Source organism: Chiloscyllium punctatum, chromosome 16, assembly GCF_047496795.1.
Source record: "Chiloscyllium punctatum isolate Juve2018m chromosome 16, sChiPun1.3, whole genome shotgun sequence".
NCBI classification, from domain to species: Eukaryota; Metazoa; Chordata; class Chondrichthyes; order Orectolobiformes; family Hemiscylliidae; genus Chiloscyllium; species Chiloscyllium punctatum.
In genome coordinates, this window is record NC_092754.1 from 30,127,616 (window position 1) to 30,150,763 (window position 23,148).

The 23,148-nt window shown below is 39.5% G+C and overlaps 1 protein-coding gene across 4 annotated transcripts in view; it reads right to left on the bottom strand.

Moving 5' to 3' along the window:
- The window catches only part of vps13d (vacuolar protein sorting 13 homolog D), a 290,218-nt gene that overhangs the window by 138,628 nt on the left and 128,442 nt on the right, over nt 1-23,148 (bottom strand). For 2 of the 4 annotated variants that reach the window (XM_072586661.1, XM_072586660.1), the window contains exons 35-41: nt 19,900-20,103; nt 17,165-17,254; nt 11,693-11,833; nt 10,454-10,576; nt 5,283-5,357; nt 3,051-3,068; nt 576-681 (exon numbers count right to left, since the gene is read on the bottom strand). In XM_072586661.1, the coding sequence (XP_072442762.1) occupies nt 576-681; nt 3,051-3,068; nt 5,283-5,357; nt 10,454-10,576; nt 11,693-11,833; nt 17,165-17,254; nt 19,900-20,103 (757 nt within the window). The remainder of the gene's footprint in view (nt 1-575; nt 682-3,050; nt 3,069-5,282; nt 5,358-10,453; nt 10,577-11,692; nt 11,834-17,164; nt 17,255-19,899; nt 20,104-23,148) is intronic. The other 2 variants (XM_072586664.1, XM_072586662.1) reach the window with 1 other exon arrangement.

Here is a 23,148-nt window from a genome sequence, read left to right on the forward strand (position 1 = left end):
GCCATGACCCTGAGGAATCTCATCCTACGGTTTTAAAAGATGTAGCTAGTGAGGTAATAGATACATTAACATCTGTCAAAAGAAAACTGTAAGAAGCTATTATTAAAGATCTTACAGAAAGGCATTTAGATAAGACAGTATCTCCCAAAATTACAACTACTGCCACCCAAAATACCAGGGAGCTGATGCATGGGAATATCACCACCATCAAGTTCTCCTCTAAGTCACACAGTATCTTGATTTGGAACTATATTGCTGTTCATTCAATGACAATGGGCCAAGCTTCTGAAAGCTCATGGCTATATTTACACTACATGCACTGCAGTGCTTCGAGAAGACAGCTCATCACCACCTTCTTCAGGGTAATTAGGGAAGGTCAACAACTGCTGGACTTACCAGCAATGCCTCCATCCCTAAAAGAATAAAATATTCTTGGATTTACAAATGTCAAGACCAAAACTATAGCCTTGTGGTTTACACTTAAAACTGGATCAAACATATACAGTGGAACATCAACACCTTAACAGTTGCAGTAAAAGAAGTTCATGAATTGTTACACAAAATAGATTTCATACCTAGTTGGAGTAGTAGTGAGCGTGGCAAACCACATGGTACAACCAGTGTGGTTCCTGAGGGCATATGGCACAAATGGCTGCCGTCTTTTTGGAATCTTTCCTTCTGCTACAAGTAAAAACAAATGTGTTACAATGGAAGCCAATGGCCAATTTCCAGCTGGATTCTGAAATTTCCTATTTGGAACTTCTGACTAAACAAAAAGCTGAAAGTTATGCTGATTGATATCTTTCACATGCTGAAAACACTTGGCAATACATATTTTGTAGAATATTTTAACTAGATTACAAAGCAATTTAAAATTAGTGGGCTAATAACTAATTCAATGGATTAAGGCAGCAGCTGCAATTATCTTAAACTCGCTAGGTCTGCTCAATGGGATTTCAGAGCTATAATTTAACATTTCTTCAAAATTAAAATAATGAAACCTTTTTCAATAGAATTAAGATGGATGACTTTTGGACAATTGTGCACCTTTTGGGTATGGAGTTAATATCATTTACCTCAAACAGACATGTATACTGCATTAAAAAATAGAGCTCTCACAAAGACTGTGTTTAGTCTAACATTAACTTGCTTCCAGAAAATGGACCAGCAATTTGGATAAAAGACTCTTGTGCAGGAAACTTATGTATTCTGGGAAGCAACTTGAATTTTTGATAATTTTTTTTAACATGCTTGGTTGAGCTCCTGAAAGCTCCTCATTTGAGAAGAACAATCAATAAATCTCGGGAGTGAAGACAGAAAATGTTGAAATACTCAGACAGCTCTGGCAATACCTTTAAAGAGACAAACAGATTTAAAATTTCAGGGCTCTAACCTTTCAAACGTCAGACTTGAAACATTAACCTGGTTTCTCCTTCCATAGATGTTGCTACACTTGTTAAGTTTTTCCAACATGTTTGTTGCCCGCACCCCCCCAAGATTTCCAGCATCGAGGTCTACACAGGACCAATTATTTAGCTCATCCATTTCAAGAGGGGCTACTGTATCCCCAAGTTTTCTCACTTATTCCTTCCAAGTTGCAAGTACACATTATTTCTCCTCACTCTGTGGAATGTAAGATTCATTGTACAGTATTGTACACATATTACTCTCTCACTCAGTGCTGGGGAACTCTTTCAATCTTTCTAGCGATGCCTCCATCTCCGAAAGAAAAAAAATTCTTGGATTTACAAATGTCAAGATCCTCTGACCTAGGCTTTAAAAACTAAATGTAGCAACTAGCTTCCTGATTTGTCTCATATTTCCAACTCTTTACAAATTAGGTGGCAAATACACATTAAATTTTAGTGAGTTATGAAAATATCTCCATTTTACAGCTGCTTTGTGACAATAATTGTCTGAGCTAATAAAGAGTGTGTTCCAAACTGTAACTAACATCAGTTTTGATTAAGTATCAGTGTCAGGTCTGGTTAAGTGCAACTTGGCTTTAGCAAATAAACTATAAACAACAAGATATTATTTTAAAAGATGTTGAGATCCAGCCACAAGGATTTGTCACAGAAAAGTAAAGGCAGCAGTGTGGGAATTGGGATGATCTAAGAGTCAATGCAAAGACCCATGGCTGTTAATATCCCAAACAATTCCAGAGCCAAGGCATATTTAAACAGCTGTATTATCAGTAGAAATAAAACTCAATTTGTAAAATACAAGTTATTTTGATAGCTTCTAATAGTATAATTAAATACTGGTTTCCCAGATCCAATATTCAGCAGTGCTCTGGTAATCGGTGAAAGAATTCTGATACTAATGTGTAACTCTTGCACTCTAAAGACATGCTTAAAGTTTCACAAATGGGCTTTATACAAACTAAGTGTTCTGTGTTTTTGTATATAAATGCAGAGTGAGCATAGTTCAGTTTCTATTACAGTTTGTTGATAAGCGTGCTGTCACTAACTCAAGTGAACTCCTGAAAATTCCTTTCCAGATATTTTAATACTAAGAATCAGCTCTCTCAACAGATTCAGCACCTCTTGCATGAGCACTAATGCTGACACACAACAGTTAGCAGACTGTCATGTACTATGGCCAAACAAAAAAAATCAAGTAACGAGCGGTGACATTGTTAACTATGAGCACTGAAAATCACAAAACCTTTGTCAAATACATTATCTGATTTCTTCAACTTGTAAAGATTCATAATTCAGATTTTTGCAACAGAAAAAAATACAAGGCTAGATAATACATTGAAAGCATTAGAACATAACATAACATACTACTTCATCTTAACATGGGACACAGTGTGTAAATCTCATGAGTTAGTGTGCTCAACACAGACTCTTTCCATATATGGGCTGTTGAGACAAATGTACCTAATTTGTGGCCTTTCCAACTTTCTGGCGATCTGTTTTAATTGCTAGAAAATCAGCAGGGCTACAATTTAAGTGTGTTGACCTCCAGTCCCGATTGGCCTGCACCAGGATCATTAAAGTGAAAATTGATCAACGTTTTCATCAGTATAATTGAATAATTACCTAAGAAATGGTTTGGTCCTGAAGAAGCACAATATAAGAGAAGAAAGAATAACATCATACAAGAAAGAACAGTAAACACAGAAACAAAACATTCATTTTACAGACCGATAAAAAATGTTCTTGAAATAACTATCTCTCCAACAAGCCTGGTCTTCTCCACAGAAATTAAAGCTGCTAAAGTGAAAATCTTGTGTCTGAGAGGAATTGGAAGTGTGCAAATTACCACTGGGAGTTGCAGATTTTTCAGATACATGAACCTGCTATTCTTTACTGTAATGCTTCTCAAATTACAATGAGTGCTCACTGTAGCACCTTAACATGCAGATGTTCAGAAAGTAAAGGAGTGAAACTGAACATATGCATCTTTTTACAGTTCTGATGAAGAGTCACCGGATTTGAAACATTAACACTGCTTCATCCCACAGATGCTGCCAGACCTTCTCGGTTTCTCTAGCAATTTGTGTTTTTGCAGTTTTTTTTACATGCTTGAACCTTCTGTTACTTGATTGAAAATACGCAGAAGCCGAACTGCTCTTATTTCAGTTAATTACTGCAACCTCAAACCTATCCTGTGATACTAAGGCAGCATCACATAACACTTTTTCTGACACTTACACCAACTGAATTTTAGTAACTCCAGAATTTTTAAATAGTTGAGAAAGATTTAGATTGGTATATAGAAAATGTAACAGGCTCAGGAAAAATGAGCTGACTTTCAAAACTTTTCACTCGAATAAAAATTACTGGGAACATTATTGCAATAGATAAAGGTGCATTAGCAAAACTAACAATCCAAATTTTTCTCCATATCAAATCATTATTACATTCACCAGATTTCAAAGTATCACGCATAAGATCAAATCCCATTTAATACGAAAACATTTAACTCTCTCCCAGGGTCACTGTACATCAAAGACCTGGTGATACTATTGTGATAACTAAATGCGAATAGAGCCTGCCCCACTGCCAAATCTGTGAAGCATATGCTACAGTAACTTGATCAAATATCTGCTTCAGTACGCTCAACCTATTGTTCTCACACACTTTCACAGTATAGTGCTGGGATTTAATGTTAATCTTTGAGGTTATCAGAACTATGGCAATTTCAGGAAATTACATTCGATATCAAACAAGAGAGTGTGAAAATGGTAATACGGGATTGCTAATTAGAATAGTGGTTCAGTTGACATAGATACTTAATAGGAAAGCAAATGCATTGGTCTCAACATTAATGAGTGGATGGGCTCAATAGCAGGTGGTGAATGCAGCAAGCCAGGGACATGGAACCCCTGACAATTTTAATGCAGGGCCTCAATTCAACTAACTCTTTGCTGAGTTACTCACACTTACTGTCTGATTAGCAAGTAGGAGTTGAAATTTATCAGCAGGCAGCTGCAGCTGGGAACCCACGACAGTGATCCCATACAGACAGCAGAAAAAAAGCTATGCAAAATATTGTAATTTCTAGATGTGGTGGAACCAAATGGACATGATGCAGGATGTTGTGGCTGCAAAGGCCTCAAAGGGAGCATAGGCAGAGCCATCCTGATTCTCGAGGGGTATACAAAGAGTTCTAAAAAGATCAGATCTCTGACATTTAACTTGCCCAGTTGATGCTCCATCCTCGAATCAGTTGCTCGACAACTGACAGCACATCATTGGTGACATTTGAATGTTAACTAGGGCCACAACTGGTTTTCGTTGGAGCCTTGTCAATGGCCTGATTTGGGACAAGGAAGTAGAAGTTTTAAATTATAACCTCGCACACACACCATTCTTACTAGCCAAGTTGGCTTGGGTGACAGAGGTGCAAAATTAACCCCTTAATTGGCACAAATTGCAATCCTAGCTTTGATGATTTTCTTTGATTCACCAATTAAGACTGGATATAAAACTAATATAAAGTAAAAAGTGTGGTCACAGAGTGGCAGTAGAAATGGTCTTCAGCTAGTACAATCTCTTCTTCACTGCCAAATGAAGCAATGAAAAAACAGACCTGTACAGAAGGATAATAAAATAGATGCTGATAGCAAAAGCAAAAAATGCTATAACACAGATCAGAAAACAAAGGGGAACTCTATGCTGCAGTCTCATCAGTATTTAGCTGAAACTACGCATAATAAAACATTAAAAGGTATCACCTGATTTGTTTTCGTTGGTACATCACACTATAACTTATCTGATAAAAGACTGGATATTTTCTTCACTTCTTCCCATTCCCTGGTACAGTACCTCTGGCAAATATCTGCCGCTCTAGGTTTGTCAGACTGGCAGTGCTTCTAGTTCTAAGATAGGCAAGAGGGTTGCCTGACAGAGAGAAAAGAAGTCTAATTAGAATGAAAAAGTTTAACTTATCCAGGCAACGTGGTAAACAGAAAAGAACCTGGTTTAGACCAAATGAAGCAAAGAAATAAACGATGATGATGAATGTAATGTTCAGGGAGATGTGATAATTCAAATCTGATATTTGTCATACTTATTCATGATACTTTAGCAGTGATTCCAATTTGCTTACACCTGATTGGACACATCATGGTTTTGTCCATTGCTGAATCTATACTACTCTCAATGATAGTTAACAACTTTGTAAATCAAGTGAATTATGCAATCTGGTGCCATAAATAACATTTGAGAAGATGTATCAGATGGGAACCTCATGGGTAGACAGAAAGCTGCATCCACCCTTCCAGCTATTTGGGTACATCAGAAAAAGAAAAACAAACCTGAAAGGGACAACTCTGAACTGGAGGTTTTAGTCCATTAGAGCAAAGCAGAGATTTTCCCTGACAATTTCATTTGATGTCATTTTTATGTTTTAGCTCTACTCTCTTTGAAATTTAAATAGGACTGCAGATAAATCCTGTCATAGCTTGCATCAACTTTTGCCCTGTTCCTTACTCAGTAGGTAGCTCTTTGAGGAAGATTGAGATAGAAATGCTCAAACAAACTAATTTATACATTACATTGGAGATGCCCATACTAAAGTAACTGCATGACTGGAGAAATCCCCAGGAGTTTGGAAATAGTTGTTTCCTAACAGATTCAGTGATCTAAGTAATCTCCTGCAATCAAGTGCTTTGTTATGCTGATTGCTTATTATTTAGTTGATAATTTTAATAAGCTAGATTTCTAGACTGTTGTACAGCATACTACAGCATGGAGTTTCTTCCAGGCGGATGAGTAGGGCATGTGTTATCTCAAATGAGTGATGTACATGTGTTTCTGTGAAAGCCAAGCAATAACATCTGAGATTAAGTATTTGGGCCATGGAAGTCATAGAACTACTTACTCTCAATGCTGAATTTGAGAGAGAATAAAATGAAGTTCAAAACTGTGACAACAGAATGACTTTTAGTATGGGGTCAAAATCCTGGAATTACCTCCTTAAAGGCATTGCGGGTCACCCCACAATGTTCTGCACGTGGACTACAGCAATTCAAAAGGCAACTCAACACCACCTTCTAAAAGGCAACTAGGGCCAACTAATGATGCCAATGTCCCACGAGTGAGTTTCAAAAAAAGCTATACCATTAGAACAACCAAAATCATATTCCCAGTCTCCACTGACCCCTACCAGGGAACGGTTTTGTAAAGCTTTAAAGAGTCACCCAGAGGAACTACATCGAGTAGCTCACATTCGTGTGTATGTTTACAAACCTTCTCTCGGCTGATTACTTTCAACAGAGTCATAGTCATTGCGTTATAGAGATGTACAGCACAGAAACAGACCCTTCGGTCCAACTCACCCATGCCAACCAATTATCCCAACCCAATCTAGTTCAACCTGCCAGAACCCGGCTCATATCCCTCCAAACCCTTCCTATTCATATACCCATCCAGATGCCTTTTAAATGTTGCAAGTGCACCAGCTTCCACTACTTGCTCTGGGAGCTCATCCCATACTTGTATGAGCTGCCAGAGGAAGTGGTGGAGGCTGGTACAATTGCAACATTTAAAAGGCATCTAGATGGGAAGCCTGACTCTCGAATGCAAATGGGACTGAAAGGAACAGGTAAAGATAACAACTATTGGAGACAATTTAAGTATTGCATCTATTACCTCCAAACTCAGAAGCTACATTTTTCATAAGTATTGTTACTTTTCAAATTCCAATGATGTAGTGTCTTATACAACAGAATGGTCTTAACACTCAGAGAAAAGTTGCTTTACTACCTGACAAGCATGGCACCGTCCATCAGACTAGACACCACAGCAACTGTAAAGAACAACTCTTTAAGCCAGTGCCACATGTGCATAAATCAGCTATTGCTGATAAGAGGATGTCCAATAACTAGGAAGCAACTAGGAAACTAGGAGCCTTTTTGGCTCTCTGAGAAGAACTTCACACAGAGTGAAATGTTGAAAGTCTACCAACAGTTGCTGGCTCAGCAAATGTAAGAGTCATTCAATATATAACAATGATGTGAAAGGCTAGTCAGCCCTTCTTTGGTGACATTGGTTAAGAAAGGGAGAATGATGAGAGCACTGGGAGAAGTTTCTGAAACTCCCCTTACAGAGTTGACCCATTGGAATGTTATAATCAATCAGGTATGTACAGTCAAGCGGGGAGAACTCTGGAGCAGGTTGCATGGCCAGTTGGTTCTGATTCCTGTTGATGACAAGGACCGGTGTCAAGGCACACACACCATTTGGCTGCAAATTTCTCAAGGCCTGAGAAACCTGTCAGATGACCTTGTAAAGCAGGTTATATCATATGAAACTAGCTGTATTACAATAGTCAAGCTGCTTCTTGCCTTGCCTTCATCAAATGATAGGCTGTGGTCTTGCTTCACATTTTCAAAATTTTAAAGTGACCTGACCCCAACTCCAGCATGTTAAAATCCAGATATGACCAAGTAATTTTTTGAAATTTCAGTCATCCAGTCAGGCCTGCCCTTGACTGTGGACCCCTATTACACGGTTGACCCCTAATTACTTCAAGGTCAGTCAAGATAATCACCAAATGCGGTCTTGCCAGTGACACCTAACAAACATTTGTTGAAAAATGCAGTTTTCTTTTTTAAAAAAAAGCTGAACCTGTTGTCAGCCTCCACAGAAGTGTAAAGCCAAGGATCTAGAGATTGACAATTGATTGATTATGATACAGGTATATCTGCAATACACTAATCTAACATACAGCAACTAAAGCTACAAGGTCTAGTTTAGATTGACTAAGCAATACCATTAATGTGAACGAACACCAAGGACAAAGCAAAGTTAAAATCAAATGTTGTTAAGGTTGATTGGCTGAACAAATGGTTTAAGAATATAATTAATGAAATAAAAAGGATGAATGATGGATGAAGATAATTTCAAAATTTACAATAAATAAACAGCACTAGTTTGAATTAAACAGTGGTTTCAATAGTTTTATAAACACTTGAATAAAAGCAGTAGTTATCAAAGCATGAACCAAATCGTAATTAATATAGAATTTACAGAAGTCATAGCCATATTACAAACTATGTTTGAACTGTTCAACTGCTCCACATTAACAATTTTTTTTCATTTAACTTCAATATTAAACTAAAACTGGAATGTCCAAAATCACTCAAGTTATAATTAAAACAGAAAATCTTAAGTATATATACTTTCCTTTCTATGCAAAGAAATAAGTCCTATCCTAATCCCTAAAAGTAGTAAATTTAGGGTCTGAATTTTAGGGTCTGACCTCCTGAGAGCTCCCAGATTGGGCATCATCACTTCAAAGCAGCTCGATGGCCATTCTGGAAACCTGTGAACCCACTTTGCAGGCTGGCAATATACAAGTCATTAAAATATAAAGAAAATAGGAATAAAGCAGACATTTCTTCTATAAAAAGACAATCGCTTTGAAGAAATGCTCTTCTAAAATTGTTGTTAAATATTCTCCACTACAACACCAACTTCATATTTTCACCAACTGACCAAAAAGTGCATTTTTCCAACTTATTGTCAAATTTCTTCAACTCATCTGAACCAAAACAATCAGATCAGTAGGTACTGTTAGTAGTAAACTACAAAGCTGATATTTTCTGGATTTACAAGATCAAGTTAGAGACTTTTTTTTCAGGAGGCAGATTAAGGAACAGCTTCTACTTTATTTCCAACAAGCCTCTGGTAATGAGACCACATAACATCCTTCATCATTACTTGTGAGATAGTTGTTTCTCAAGGTTCAATTAACCCAACAGCATCATAATAAACTCAAAATGTATATCACTGTGAATTGTCTTTTTTTTAGTCAACAAACCTTGGGATTTATAAACAGCAAACAGGTGGTGAAAGGCTGCAACTGTATTTACACTAATTTCCCATGACAGAACTACATCCCATAAAAATATACCTAGATTTCTTCCTAAATTTTGTTTATTTGATCTCATATTTTCTGTTATTAGTATTTACAGAAAATATGCTTCCAGATTTTCAACTGCAAATTACTAATATATTTAAAACTCTTTAGAATTCTATAAACAGTTAAGTATAGAAAATTAGGAGTAGGCCATTTGACCCTTTATTCTACTCTACCATTCAATATGATCATGGTTGATCATCCAAGTTAGAACTGTTCCCACTTTCTTCCCATTTCTTGTCATCCTATTAGCCCTAAGAATAATATCTTACACCTTCTCGAAAACATTTGATGTTTTCGTCTCAACTACTTTCTTTGGCAGAGCATTCCACAGTAATGGACTCTTTGGTCATCGGAAACATCCTCCCCACACTTGCTGTACCTCGTCTTATGGTTTTGGCAATTATTTTGTATATGGTCCTGGAATTATGACGGCATGAGTTGGAGATAGGGGTACAACATAGAATCCTTACAGTGTGGAAACAGGCCATTTGGTTCTACAAGTCCACACTGACCCTTTAAAGAGTCACCCACCCAGACCTATTCTCCTACTACTCTACATTTACCACTAACTAATGCACCTAACCAAACCTCACTGAGCACCATGGGGAATTTTAGCACGGACAATTCACCTAACCTGCACAACTTTGGATTGTGGGAGAAAACTGGAGCATCCGGAGGAAACCCATGCAAACATGGGGAGAATGTGCAAAATCCACAAAGACAGTTGCCGAGGCTGGAATCGAACCCAGGTCCCTGGCACTGTGGAGCAGCAGTGCTAACCACTGAGCCACATGTTGGCTATAATTTCTCTAACCAGTGTTTTGATCCTGAAAACTCTGCACCATGAATTAGATCCTTATGACATTTTGCATTAAAATTTCCCAGCCTATAACAACTCCAATTGTTAGGGGAATGCAACATGTAGTCAAGACCAGAGATCACACAAAGATGGCCTTTCAGTCAACTTGAAGCAGGTAACTTAGACAAGCTTGACCATTTAAGCTTTAATCATTTTCTTTTTCAGTAACTAACCCTGGAATTAAATTTCCCATCCCCTGCATGTACTTACTCTGTCCGAGCATTAATGGATCAAGGTACGTCCCTGTCCTCCACTGAGATATTCTGGGACACTCCCTTTCTTCCTTCTTACAGTAGTCAGCAATCCAGGATGCTTTTGTCATTTTATATTGCTCTGTAATGCAACACACAGAATAACAGTAACAAGGGAGGAAAGGGATTGAATTTATGCTCAGATTTAATTATGTCATGTCCCAACTCATTTTATCACATATTTTTATGCTTTGTAAAATTAAACCCACATATAAGAGAATGCAGATCTGAAACTCAATCTGTATGAAGTTAGTTTATTTCAACTGGGGTTATCTCGTACTAGTAGGTCCATGAGGAAGGTCAATTCAAGGAACAGAGAGCAAATTTCTCCCTCTAAGAACAGGTTAACAGTTTCAAAACAAAAAAAAGAAATTGCAGGTGCTGGAAACTTGTTATAGAAATAGAAAATGCTGGAAACGGCGAGAGAATTAGCATCTGTAGAGAGATTCTTCATCAAAATTCTTGTTCAAGACAACCTCCAAGTAAACCGTGAAACAGCAAGGTACAGAATGAACATAGGATAGTGATATATAGGAAATGTTTCACTTAGTATGTGTAAAAATACTACAAAATACCAAATTAGCATGCAGGGAAATCCAGACATTGCCACTTTCACATCGTTAACAACCTCTCTGCCACTTCTGCTATTTTCTCTTGCAATTAGCGTCATAATTTATCCCAAACTGAACACATTCTAACAATGTTTCCTGCTCTATCACACTGCTGGAATTCTGTCGGTCCTTTTGCTCAATACTACATGGCATACCTCATCTAAATTGTTATATTTTGTTTTCCCAAGCTGCAAATATGCCAGCATACATGCTCTATTTCCCACTTTGCCTTTGCTGTGGTCAAAATAATTTACCATATTACATTGCCTACCAAAGGCAACTCAATTTAATGAGCGATCTTCTATGTGCTTTCACAATCCACTTCAGTGTACCTGGTCAATTCATTATATCCTTTTGGTATATCTTTATTTTAAATTGAGGTGGAGCAGTTGTGCTTGATCTGTGTTGGGTAGGCAGGAATAGCAAACAGATCACAAAGCTATGGCTGAAAAAAAGGTCTCCTGTAATTTTCAACACTTTCAAAGGGGCCATCCAAAAATATATACACAATCCTCAAAATAAGACCAATAAACATGAAATGCCTGCACAAGGACCTTCCTAGCCCAGTATTGTCAGAAGTTCCATACCCATCAGGACAGATGTGATATTGATGTCAAGTCGTTGTTTTGCCTGCAGATCCAATTTGAGGCGTGATGGATGTAGGCGGCTGGCTGCTTGCTGCTGCCAGCTCAGGAAAGAGGTCCAAGGCTCGGCAAAAGGCTCCCAGCCTGGCAAGAGATAACATTGGAAAATGAAAAACCTATCTCACTTAGCAACAATATACTTATGTTACATATGCATACTGACAAATACTTTAACAGTTGATCTGTTAGCTTTGAATCAGGTTAAAAGCTTTACAGAGTCTCACTTCTGACTATCATCCCAACTCATGTACCATGTTTGAATGTGGTTCATTAGCATATGTTTCAGTTCCTGAATATTGTATGAAGGGAAGGTAGTCCATAATAGGCATCGATTTTGCCTCGTTATGACATGTCTGATGAGGCTACAGAAATGTCTGCAGCATACAGACTCAAAAGAAAGATTTTCTCAGGTTAAGATTTACTTCAAGAATTTTCACTTATGGCATACTTTTAATATCCCCCCAAAAAAATGTCCCACATGCTTAACAACCAGATAATCACTGTGCAAGCAGCACTGGTATGCAGTTAAACACAACTTTCAGTAAAACACTCAAAACAGCATTTGAAATTCAGACTTTGACCTCTGATTTTTGGCAATGTCGGTTCAGGGAGACTGACCTCACTTGTCAATCAGGCTTAGTGGCCTATTCTGTACAATTATACTGTAATGCACTTCCTAGCACAGCAATGGTTAAATTCAAAAATAAGTGAGTGCCAGAATTTTAAAGATGTTTAAAATAAAAGTAACAAACACTTTAATTTTCAAAGTTAAAATTAAACTTTATAGCTGAGATTCATGCAAATAGAGCATTTGTATTGTCTCCCCCTTAAATGATTGAAGTGGGCAAGATTTCGACTGATGTCAACAACACTGAAGCAGGCAATTTACATATGTGAATCTAGTCAATGAGCACCTGCAAATTTAGCCCAGTTGCCCTGTACCCAACTGCTGTATTGTTTGCGTGTGTGGGCAAATAGAACTAAGACTTTTCAAACCATTCAATTCTACATTAGTTTGGTCCCACCTGGAGAAAACAAGTTTAACTGCACACAACAGAAGGCTGAGTCTTAGTTTGACCAATTTGCACCAAAACTCTCCGCACCTAAATGCGCCATGAAGGAGAGATGTCACTATCCTGTAAAAACTTCTCAATAACATTAACTGCGATTTAAATACAATATGTTAAAGTATGTAACGGACAGAGAAAAAAAAAGGCATCAGGCAAACTCACATTTACACAGTTCACCCTAAACAGAAATTCTTCAAAAGTAAAACTAAGTATAGCTGCATTTCTACGGCAAACTGCATTTAAAATCTTTAGATTAAGACTAATGTTATGACAGTGCCTACCCAAATGTCCAGCACCATAGCAATATGGCCTGGAATAATACATTCTCAATACAGAAAACCTTTCCTCAACAAAAAAAAAATCAAGCAACACTACAACTCTGTTCTTTGTGCAGAGATTTGGCCACTACTGAAAGACCTTGTTGTCTGTGTATAGACATTAAGTCTTTGGTGTTAGAAAATCCTATCCAGCAGTCTGTTAGCTAATATGCTACGTCAGCCAGAAAATCAATAGGACATGCACAAAACTTAACAAGTCCCCTGTTCCAGGGTATTGTAATTTAAATGATTCCAATGAGCTCCTGGGTGGATGGGTGGGTAGTGGGGTGAGAGGGGGAGGGGGTGGGGTTGTTGCTTCGACAGTGTAGAGACTGACATGAAACAAAGCAGAAGCTCCCACAAAGCTAGAACGAGGTACAGTGCTTTAGAATTTCTTTCTCAAATTTCTAGGTCATAACATTTTCGAAACCTGATGACAATTTTGCTTAGTTTAATATGTTTCTAGCATTAACTATGTGACTCTTCAGAGTTCTAGTCAATAAAAAAAATTCAATTAAATAGACAATGCATATATTGATGAGACTATTCTGAAAATATCAAGTTAGCTGTTTAATATTCCAGCATAATGCAAGATGTCATACCAAGAGATGATGTACTCTACAATGACAAAACAAAAAACTCAGGGCTGAATCTTATCTTTTTTTGGCTAAGCAAAAGGTGTGATGAGTTTTTTGGAGGGATTCTCACTGTGGGCCCAATGAGACTTTTTTGGTGTACCTTACCACAGTGGTTCAGTGGTTAGCACTGTTACCTTACCATGCCAGGCACTTGTGTTCCATTCCAGCCTCCGGTGACTGTCTGTGTGGAGTTTGCACATTCTCCCAGTGTCTGCATTGGTTTCTTCCAGGTGCTCTAGTTTCCTTCCACAATCCAAAGATGTGCAGGTTGGGTGAATTGGCCATGCTAAGTTGCCCATAATGTTCAGGGTGGCATAGGTTAGATGCATTAATCAGGGGAAATGTAAAAGTAATAGAGTAGGGGAATGGGTCTGGGTGGAATACTCTTTGGAGGGTCAGCGTGGACTTGTTGGGCCAAATGGCCTATTTCCACACTTTTTGGATTCTATAATTAACTGCCTACCCTGCCCCTATAGTGCCCCTCAAGTTGAATTCCCATCCCACCCTACCAAATGCTGTTATCAGCCCAAGCCACCATTGCTGGGATATCTAGGAGTTGACCAGCATCCTTTGCACCCATGCTATCCTTTCGAGCCTGTTGCACACTGGATCAAACACTGTCATTCTGGAGCAGCCCTGTATAGTTCCTGACATCTGCCCAGGACTTTAGCTGACAAGAAGAAACTGGAAGTCCTGCTGGATGGGATGGTGCAAACCTGGGATGTCCTCTTCCCCCAAGACCAGCAGTGGAGGCCACAACAATGGATCATGCCAGTCTGTTCTGGGGTTGGCACCTGGGTCAGTACAGTCTCAAATTTCTGAAGGACAAATGCCATCACTTTCTCTTTGATATCTGATCCTCTTTTTTCTGCTACTGTACCCACCTTCCATTGGACTCATCCTTTACCAGTCTTGCTTTTGCCTATAGCACCTTCCCTCACTCACTCTCACCCATCCAACCTCGACAGCATTAACCCTGCAATAACCTCTGCACTGCCTACTCACTTGCGTGGAACACTTCCCACCTGCACTAAACATAACATTGACTTTTAACTCCCTTAACACCTGCTTCTCATTCCAGGAGGAAAACCGCTTGTAATAGGGCAAAAAGAGTCAGGAAGGCTGGTGGGCTACCCAATATTTGGTTCCTTACCTCTTATGAGAGGATGAGTGCGGTGCTGGAAAAGCACAGCAGGTCAGGCAGCAACCAAGGAGCAGGAAAATTGACGTTTTGTGCAAAAGCCTTTCCCGATGAAGGGCTTTTGCCTGAAACGTCTATTTTCCTGCTCCTCGAATGCTGCCTGACCTGCTGTGCGTTTTCAGCACCACATCTTGACTCTAATCTCCAGCATCTGCAGTACCGACTTTCACCTCGCTCTTATGAGAGGATCCTGACTGTCACAAGCAGATGGCTGCCTGTGACCAAGCTCCTTGATTGGTATCAGAGGTAGCCTTTGACTTGCTGTGCCAGGTTCCCCTGAGAGAAAGCTATTACCCTTGTCTTGACAACCAGGACAACATTTCTGGATTTGTACCCGTACTGAATTGTAAGACAGTCCTCGGCAGACTGCAGTGTTCCAGTGAATCATAGCACAAACTGGACAAGCAACAACTCATCTTCAGACTAGGTACAGTAAATCCTTCTGGACTTAATATTGAGTTCAACACCTTCAAATTGTGAACCAGTTCCCGTTTCTTCCCTTTCTTTTAGAGTGTTACATTTTGTTGTCTCTCTCCCCTCCCCTCAACCGAGTAGGGACTGTCTGTCCTCTGACGCCTGGCAGGAGACACACTATTGTTCTCCCATTCTCACATTCCAACCACTTAATCTGAACTACCAGAGATGTTTCTTCATCAGCACCCAACACAGGATGGAATAAATGCTGTTCCCCCCCTACACATCATTTCAACTCTGATGAAAAATCATTTAGATTCAAAACAGTAGCTTGCTCTTTCTTCATGGATGGTGTCTGACCCACTGTGGTCTCCAGCATTTGTTGTTTTCAGTATGGATTCAGTATCTGCAGTAATTTGCTCCTACAGAACAATATCAGCATTGTAGTTCTGAAGAGGGGTCAAACTGAACAAAGGCAAGGCAATATTACTGAAAGCATTCAGGTCTGCTCATACGGAGTGAAGATCCCCGAGATGCAGCCTGGAGCAGTCTATAACCTGGGTGTAATGTACCTGAGTGCACAGTGTCATGGCAGCAGCACTATAAAGGTAGTTGCTGATGCAGCTCACAGTGCATCATTCAAGTGCAGAAGCATCCTGTAAGAGGTGCTTTGTCAAGGGGCTCAGTGAGGCCGGCTCATGTAGGATACCAAAGTCTGTGGACATGGGGTGTGTGTGTGTGGTCGGTGCCCAAGGAACATGCCCTGAGCATTTTGTGCCTGATGTCTGACATGGAGGTCCTTTGGAGCGAGCATCAAGTTGAAGTCACTAGGTACCAGATTTGGCTTCCATGTCAAGATCTCTTGATGGCTAGCTTGTTTGGTGCATTTGATACAATGGAAAGCTGAATATTAATGTGGTAGGTTGGGTGCTTACAGGATACTGAACTAGCTTTAATCCCTTTTAATTGGCAACATGCCACTGTCTTGCAAGAAACTCACCACTTCACTTGACTTCTTGCCTATTTCTGCAACAAATCTCACTATAGCCTACATTGCTCAGACACCAAATGATTCCCTCAGGGAGATTATTCAATGGATAGAGCCCCAACCATGGAAAGCAGCTGGTAAAAACTAAAAGTAAATGAAGCCAGAAATTCACAACAGGTCAGTCAGCATTAGAAAGTGACTAGCCAACTACTCCCTAGTAGTTCCTGAGAAATAAAACCTTTCCCAAAGGATTAACATGGCTCAGATGCCAACTGAAGTGCACAGCACTTCCAGCATTTTCTGCTTTACTACAGATTTCCAGTGCTTACTGTTATTTTAACATCACGTGTTAGGTTAAGCACAAGAGATGATGTGGCACTTACCCCTCACTTTAATTGAGAGTTAGTTTTTAGCCCCATCTAGTGGATACTATAACTTCATTTCAAAGATCTGCATTATCTTGTTAAACAAACATTTTAACCTAGTGGATGGATACATGGGCGTTACAGTGGAAAGACTTTCCCTCATGGAACATTTATTCCATTGCAACGGAATTTGGGCATTTGCAGTGTCTAAAGTTCATTTATGAATATCAGTCTGTTTCCCTTCGTAATTTATTAAAATGTAAATAAATCATTAAGGGAAGAAAAATATGACTAAATCTGAACTTAAACCCTTCAAAACATGAATGTTATAGAATGTGTTCAGGACAAGATAGTTATGTGCATCATCGGCACATCGATATTTTCTCCTGTCCTTATGCCATCCCAAATATTCAGGATCTTACCAGACAACTCGCGGTTGTAGTATTCTCCAGAGAAGGTAAAATTGGCAGAGCCTTCTGGGCTTGTCCCAACTCTCTGCAGGAAGTAGAGTCCTAAAACACAGAAAGACATTAATCAAACTAAATGCCCCTGAATGTAAAGACTTGATCTACTGAACAACACTATGGGCAGGAACGTGAGTTAACTCTAGAATATGTACCAAGCGAAGTTTTTAGTCTTGACCTCTGAACACCTTGCATTCCGAAATTAAGTTTTATCCTTCAGAATAGCCTTCAGTAACTTCTAAATCATATTTCTACTGAGTGTGCTTTTGTGTACAATAATAAAACTGCTGGAATGTTGGGCATATATAACTTATTTAGAAGTCTGTGATTAACTTTGCTCTTTGTCTAATTCTTTGTCTTTTGTATTCATTCATGAGATGTTAGCATTGCTGTTAAAGCCCTTGAAGAACTGCCCATGAGAAAACTACCTTTTTGACATACTGCAGTCATGTTTTGCAGGAACTCCACAATGCTGGTAGAAAGGGAGAGCAAGGATTCTAGCCCAGTGACAAAGATGTACCAAGATATTCTCAATTTTAGAACCGTGTATGCCATGAAAGGAAAGTTGAAGCTCACAGTGTTCCTATGCATTCCGTCCTTGTTTTCCTCAGTGGTTGAGACCACAGGATTGGAAGGTACTTAAAGCAGCCCTGGGGAACAGTTGCAGTGCAATAAGCAAATAGAATACTTTGCTGTCATGATGTTGCAGTAGCAGAGGAAGTGAATGTTTGTGGGGTTGGATAGGGGATCTGTCAACAGGTTGCTTTATCTCTGATGTTCTTGAGTTTCTGTAGTGTTTTGGAGCTGCACACATTCAGGAAAGTGGACAGTATTCTATCACATTTTAGATTGGTGTCTTGTAAAGATGCTGAAAAGGTTTTGGGGAGTAAGGAGATGAATCATTCACAGCAGAATACCCAGCATCTGTCTTGGTCATGCAACCATAGTAGTTATGAAGTTGATCCAGCTATGTTAATGATTAACATTGACTGCTGTTGCTAGGGTATTGGTGATGCCTGTTATGTGTCAAGGGAAGGAGGTAGCTAGGCTCTCTATTGTTGGAAATCGTTACTGTTTGGCACATGGATAGTGAAATGTTACTTACCAATAATCAGCCCAAGTCTGAATATTGTCTAGATTTTGCTGCATACTCTGTTATCCAAGGAGTTGCCGTTGGAACTGAACACTGCAAGCATTAATGGTTATCCCCAATTCTGACTGAACTATGAAAGGGAGATCAGTCATAAAGCCATTAAATGTGGTTGGACCTTGAATGATGTCCTGAAGAACTCTGACAACGTGTTGGGGCTGACATGACTGGCTTCTAACATACACAACTTTTTTTTGGTGCCAAGCAGTTAACAGCTAGTGGAGAATTTTCTCTAATTCATAATATCTTGATGCAGCACTTGGTCCAGAAATCATTACCCATACAGCTAAGGTACCTTCCCTACAACCAACGCGTTTAGCTATTTTTTGGTATCACATTGAGTGTATAAAATTGGTGAAAGATGGCTTTTGCTGTCCTGATGAAAAGGGAAGTGATTCCTAACTCTGGAATTCACTTCCTTTATCTATGTGTGGCACAAAGCTATATTAAGTAGAGCCTAAATTGAGCACTGATGACATGTTTGGTAAGAAAGTGACAATCGATAGTTCTGTGATGGTTTCCACCACTTTGCTTGTGGGGTGGGTGGGGGGTGGTGGTGAATTTGCCAGATTGTAGTTTGTGAACATGTTAGGGCAAATTTCCAATTTATTGGAGAGATATCAGTGCTTATCGTCAATTTGGAGTGGCTTGGTTCGAGGCATGCTGGTTGTGGACCAGAAATCATTACCCATGCAGCTAAGATACCTTCCCCACATCCAATGTGTTCAGCTATCTTTTGGTATCACGTTGTGTGTTTCAAATTGGTATAAGATTGCTTTTCCTGCATTCAGCACATCTTCCAAGCTGTGATTGAGATGGAAGATTACTGATGCTGTGAGGGTAGTAGAGTATAATCAGCAGAAGTTTTCCTAGTCAATGTTTGATTTGAGGTCATGCAACCTCATGGGATGTGGACCTGATGTTCATAACTCCCAGGCCCACTCCCTTCAAATTTTATCACCACCAACAGGAGTTGGCTTGATATGTTCACGAGAGAGGACAGCCATGGACAGTGAGGGAGGAGTCCAGAGTACTGCCTGATAGACAGGATTCTATGAGTAGGACTACGTTAGGTCATTGCTTAACTATTTTAGAGGAATTCTCTGGATGCTAACTAGAATTACTTTGTAGGGATCGCCAGACTAGGTACATCTTTATATGTCTAGGTTAATACTGCATTGTCCATCTGATTTTACTTTAATTGTTGCTTCCTGTAGTGGTTTAATAAAACTGAGTAACTTGTCAGGCCATGTGAAGCATTAAATAAGAGCCAATATCACATGGTTTGGCACATTTTCTTCTTTGAAGGATCCAAGACTTTTTTTATGATGACACTATAGCAGTTTTGCAGTTACTTCTATTGATATTAGTTTTCTTTAAATTCCAAATGCATTTAATTAACTGAACTTAATTCCTCAGCTGCTGTCTCCACATTATCAATCCAATAACATTCACTATGCTACTATTGCTAGATTGGATTTACCAACTTGGTCACAATGGAGTTGAAGCTCTATTTAATCAGTGGTTTGTGTAGGAAACCTACTTGAAAAGGTAAGTTCAGCAAGAGGTACATCACAATCCATGCAGTCATCGATCAAGCAGATACAGATGCTCTCAGCTTTCACTTCAAGCCCAGAGACCAGTAAGGCTGCACCTGTTCCACGGTCATTGCTGCTCGACGTGGCTCCATTTGTTGACACTGGATCAGCATTTTTAAATAACCAGGTGGCAGCCTGATTCAGTTGACCTGCACAGTTAGAAATAAAACAGAAATGAAGTCAGTAGGTGCAAAAGACATCAGCTGCTTTATTACTTGAGAATTTATCTATTTGTTCAAACAAAATATGCCAAAAATAATGTTTAATGTAACCTCCATGGAGAAAACTGGATCGTGACCAAGATCATAAACCCTAGCTGATTTGGCCCTAATGTCATGTTGATGAAGTCAGTATAGCATAGTCTAGACTGGGAAGTGAACATAGAATCTCATGGTCTATAATGCCAAACTCAGCCATTAGTATTTCCTTGACAAAATGCATATTTTCTATTGTATATTAATTATACCAATTTTCCCAATTCTCATCACATTCCCAGCTTAATGATCTAGAGCAAAATGTATCCCACAACAAGTGTATACACCAGTTGTTGAAACGTTTAGTCTGAATAGCACAAGTGTTAAAAATTAGACTTCAGCAATGAAGCAGTTTTTAAAAATGTTATATGAAGGAGCAAACTTGCTACTTTCCCTCTTTGCTTATGTCCCACCTACACACCATGAGGCATGTGGAAAAATCATAAGACCATGAAGCATGAGAGCAGAAGTAAGCCTTTCAACCCGTCGGGTTTGCTCTGTCACTCAATGAGGTCACGGCTGAGCTCATAATCCTTAACATTCCCCTTGAGAACCCTTGATTTCCCGATTATTTGGAAATCTGTTTATCTCAACCTTGAATATACTTAACGGCTCAGATTCCACAACCCTCTACAGTAAAGAATTCCACAGATTCACTTTACAGATTCTGAGAAAAAAAATCCTCCCCATCTGTGTCATAAATGGGTAATCCCTATTCTGAAATTATGCCTCCTGCCCTAGAGTCTCCCTGAAGGGAAAAACAGCCTCTCTGCATCTACCCTCCTAAACTCTTAAGAATCTTAAAGGCCCTTAATTCTTCTAAACTCCAATGAGTACAAGCCCAACCTACTTAAATTCTCATCATTAAATCAAACTAGTGAATCTTCTCTAGACTGTTTCCAATGCCAGTACATCTTTCCCTAGATAAGGTTATCAAAACTATTCACAGTATTCTAGGTGTGGTCTAACTGAGGGGCCCTATTCTCTCCCTAGTTACCCTTTTGTGCTTAATATATTTATAAAAACCCTCTGGATTCTCCTTAACTCTATTTGCCAAAGCTATCTCATGTCCCTTTTCTGCTCTCCTGATTTCCCTCTTAAGTATACTCCTACTTCCTTTATACTCTTCAAAAGGATTCACTTGATCTATCCTGTCTATACCTGACATATGCTTCCTTCTTTTTCTTAACCAAACCCTCAATTTCTTTAGTCATCCAGCATTCACTACACCTACCAGCCTTTCCTTTCACCCTGACAGGAACATACAGTTTCTGCACACTTGTTATCTCACTTCTGAAGGCTTCCTATTTTTCAGCCACCCCTTTACCTGCGAACATCTGTCCCTAATCAGCTTTTGGAAGTTCTTGCCTATTACTGTCAAAATTAGCCTTCCTCCAATTTAGAACTTCAACTTTTAGATCTGGTCCATCACTTTCCATTACTATTTTCAAACTAATAAAATTATGGTCGCTGGCCCTAAAGTGCTCCCCCACTGACACCTCAGGCACCTGCCCTGTCTTATTTCCCAAGAGTAGGTCAAGTTTTGCACCTTCTCTAGTAGGTACATCCACAAACTGAATCAGAACATTTTCTTGAACACACTTAACAAATTCCTCTCGATCTAAACCGTTAACACTGTGGCAGTCCCAGTCTATGTTTGGAAAGTTAAAATCCCCTACCATAACTACCCTATTATTCTTACAGATAACAGAGATTTCCTTACAAATTTGTTCCTCAATTTCCCGCTGACTATTTGGGGGTCCATATTACAATTCCAAATAAGGTGACCATCCCTTTCTTATTTCTCAGTTCAATCCAAATAACTTCCCTGGATGTATTTTTGGGAATATCCTCCCACAGTACAGCTGTAATGCTATTCCTTACTAAAAATGCCTCTCCCCTCCACTTCTGCCCCCCCCCCCCCGGCCTTTCTATCTTTCCTATAGCATTTGTATCCTGGAATATTAAGCTGCCAGTCCTGAGCCATGTTTCTGTAATTGCTATGATATCCCAGTCCCATGTTCCGAATCATGCCCTTAGTTCACCTGCATTCCCTGTTAGGCCTCTTACATTGAAATAAATGCAGTTTATCAGTCCTCCATTGTTCTCTGCTTTGTCCCTGTCTGCCCTGACTGTTTGACTGTTTTTTTTTCAACTGTACCATTCTCAGACTGATCTCTTTCCTCATTATCTCCCTGGGTTCCACAGACTAGAGATTCCACTACACAATTGATCTCTTGAAACCTGACATACCTGTCATTGAACCAATCTCAATACCAGAAACCTGGCTGCTCGTGCTACATTCCCCTGAGAATCCATCATCCCCTACATTTTCCAAACAGTATACTTGTCTGAAATGGGAATAGCCACAGAAGATTCCTGCACTACATGTGTACCTCTCTTAACTTTCCTGGAGTTAGAAGATTTGTAGCTCGGGTGCTCGTTGTTGTGGTTCTGTTCGCCGAGCTGGGAATTGGTGTTGCAGACGTTTCGTCCCCTGTCTAGTTGACATCCTCAGTGCTTGGGAGCCTCCTGTGAAGCGCTTCTGTGTTGTTTCTTCCGGCATTTATAGTGGCCTGTCTCTGCCGCTTCCGGTTGTCAGTTCCAGCTGTCTGCTGCAGTGGCCTGGAGTTAACCCATCTATATGACCATATCTACAACTTTTCTCCCATCCTAAAACTGCTATCCATCACATCCCCTTGATCTTGTGAATTCCTCATTGCCTCGAACTGTCTCTCCAACCGACCCATTCGATCTGATAGGATTCGCAACCAACGGCATTCATTGCAGATATAATCCTCAGTAACACATAAACTCTCCCTGAACTCCCACATCCGACAAGAAGAGCATACCATTCTACTAAATGCCATTATTGTTTCTTTTAACCTGCAGACCCAGAAAATAGCACCATCTTACTCCTCTACAAAACACTGCTCCAGG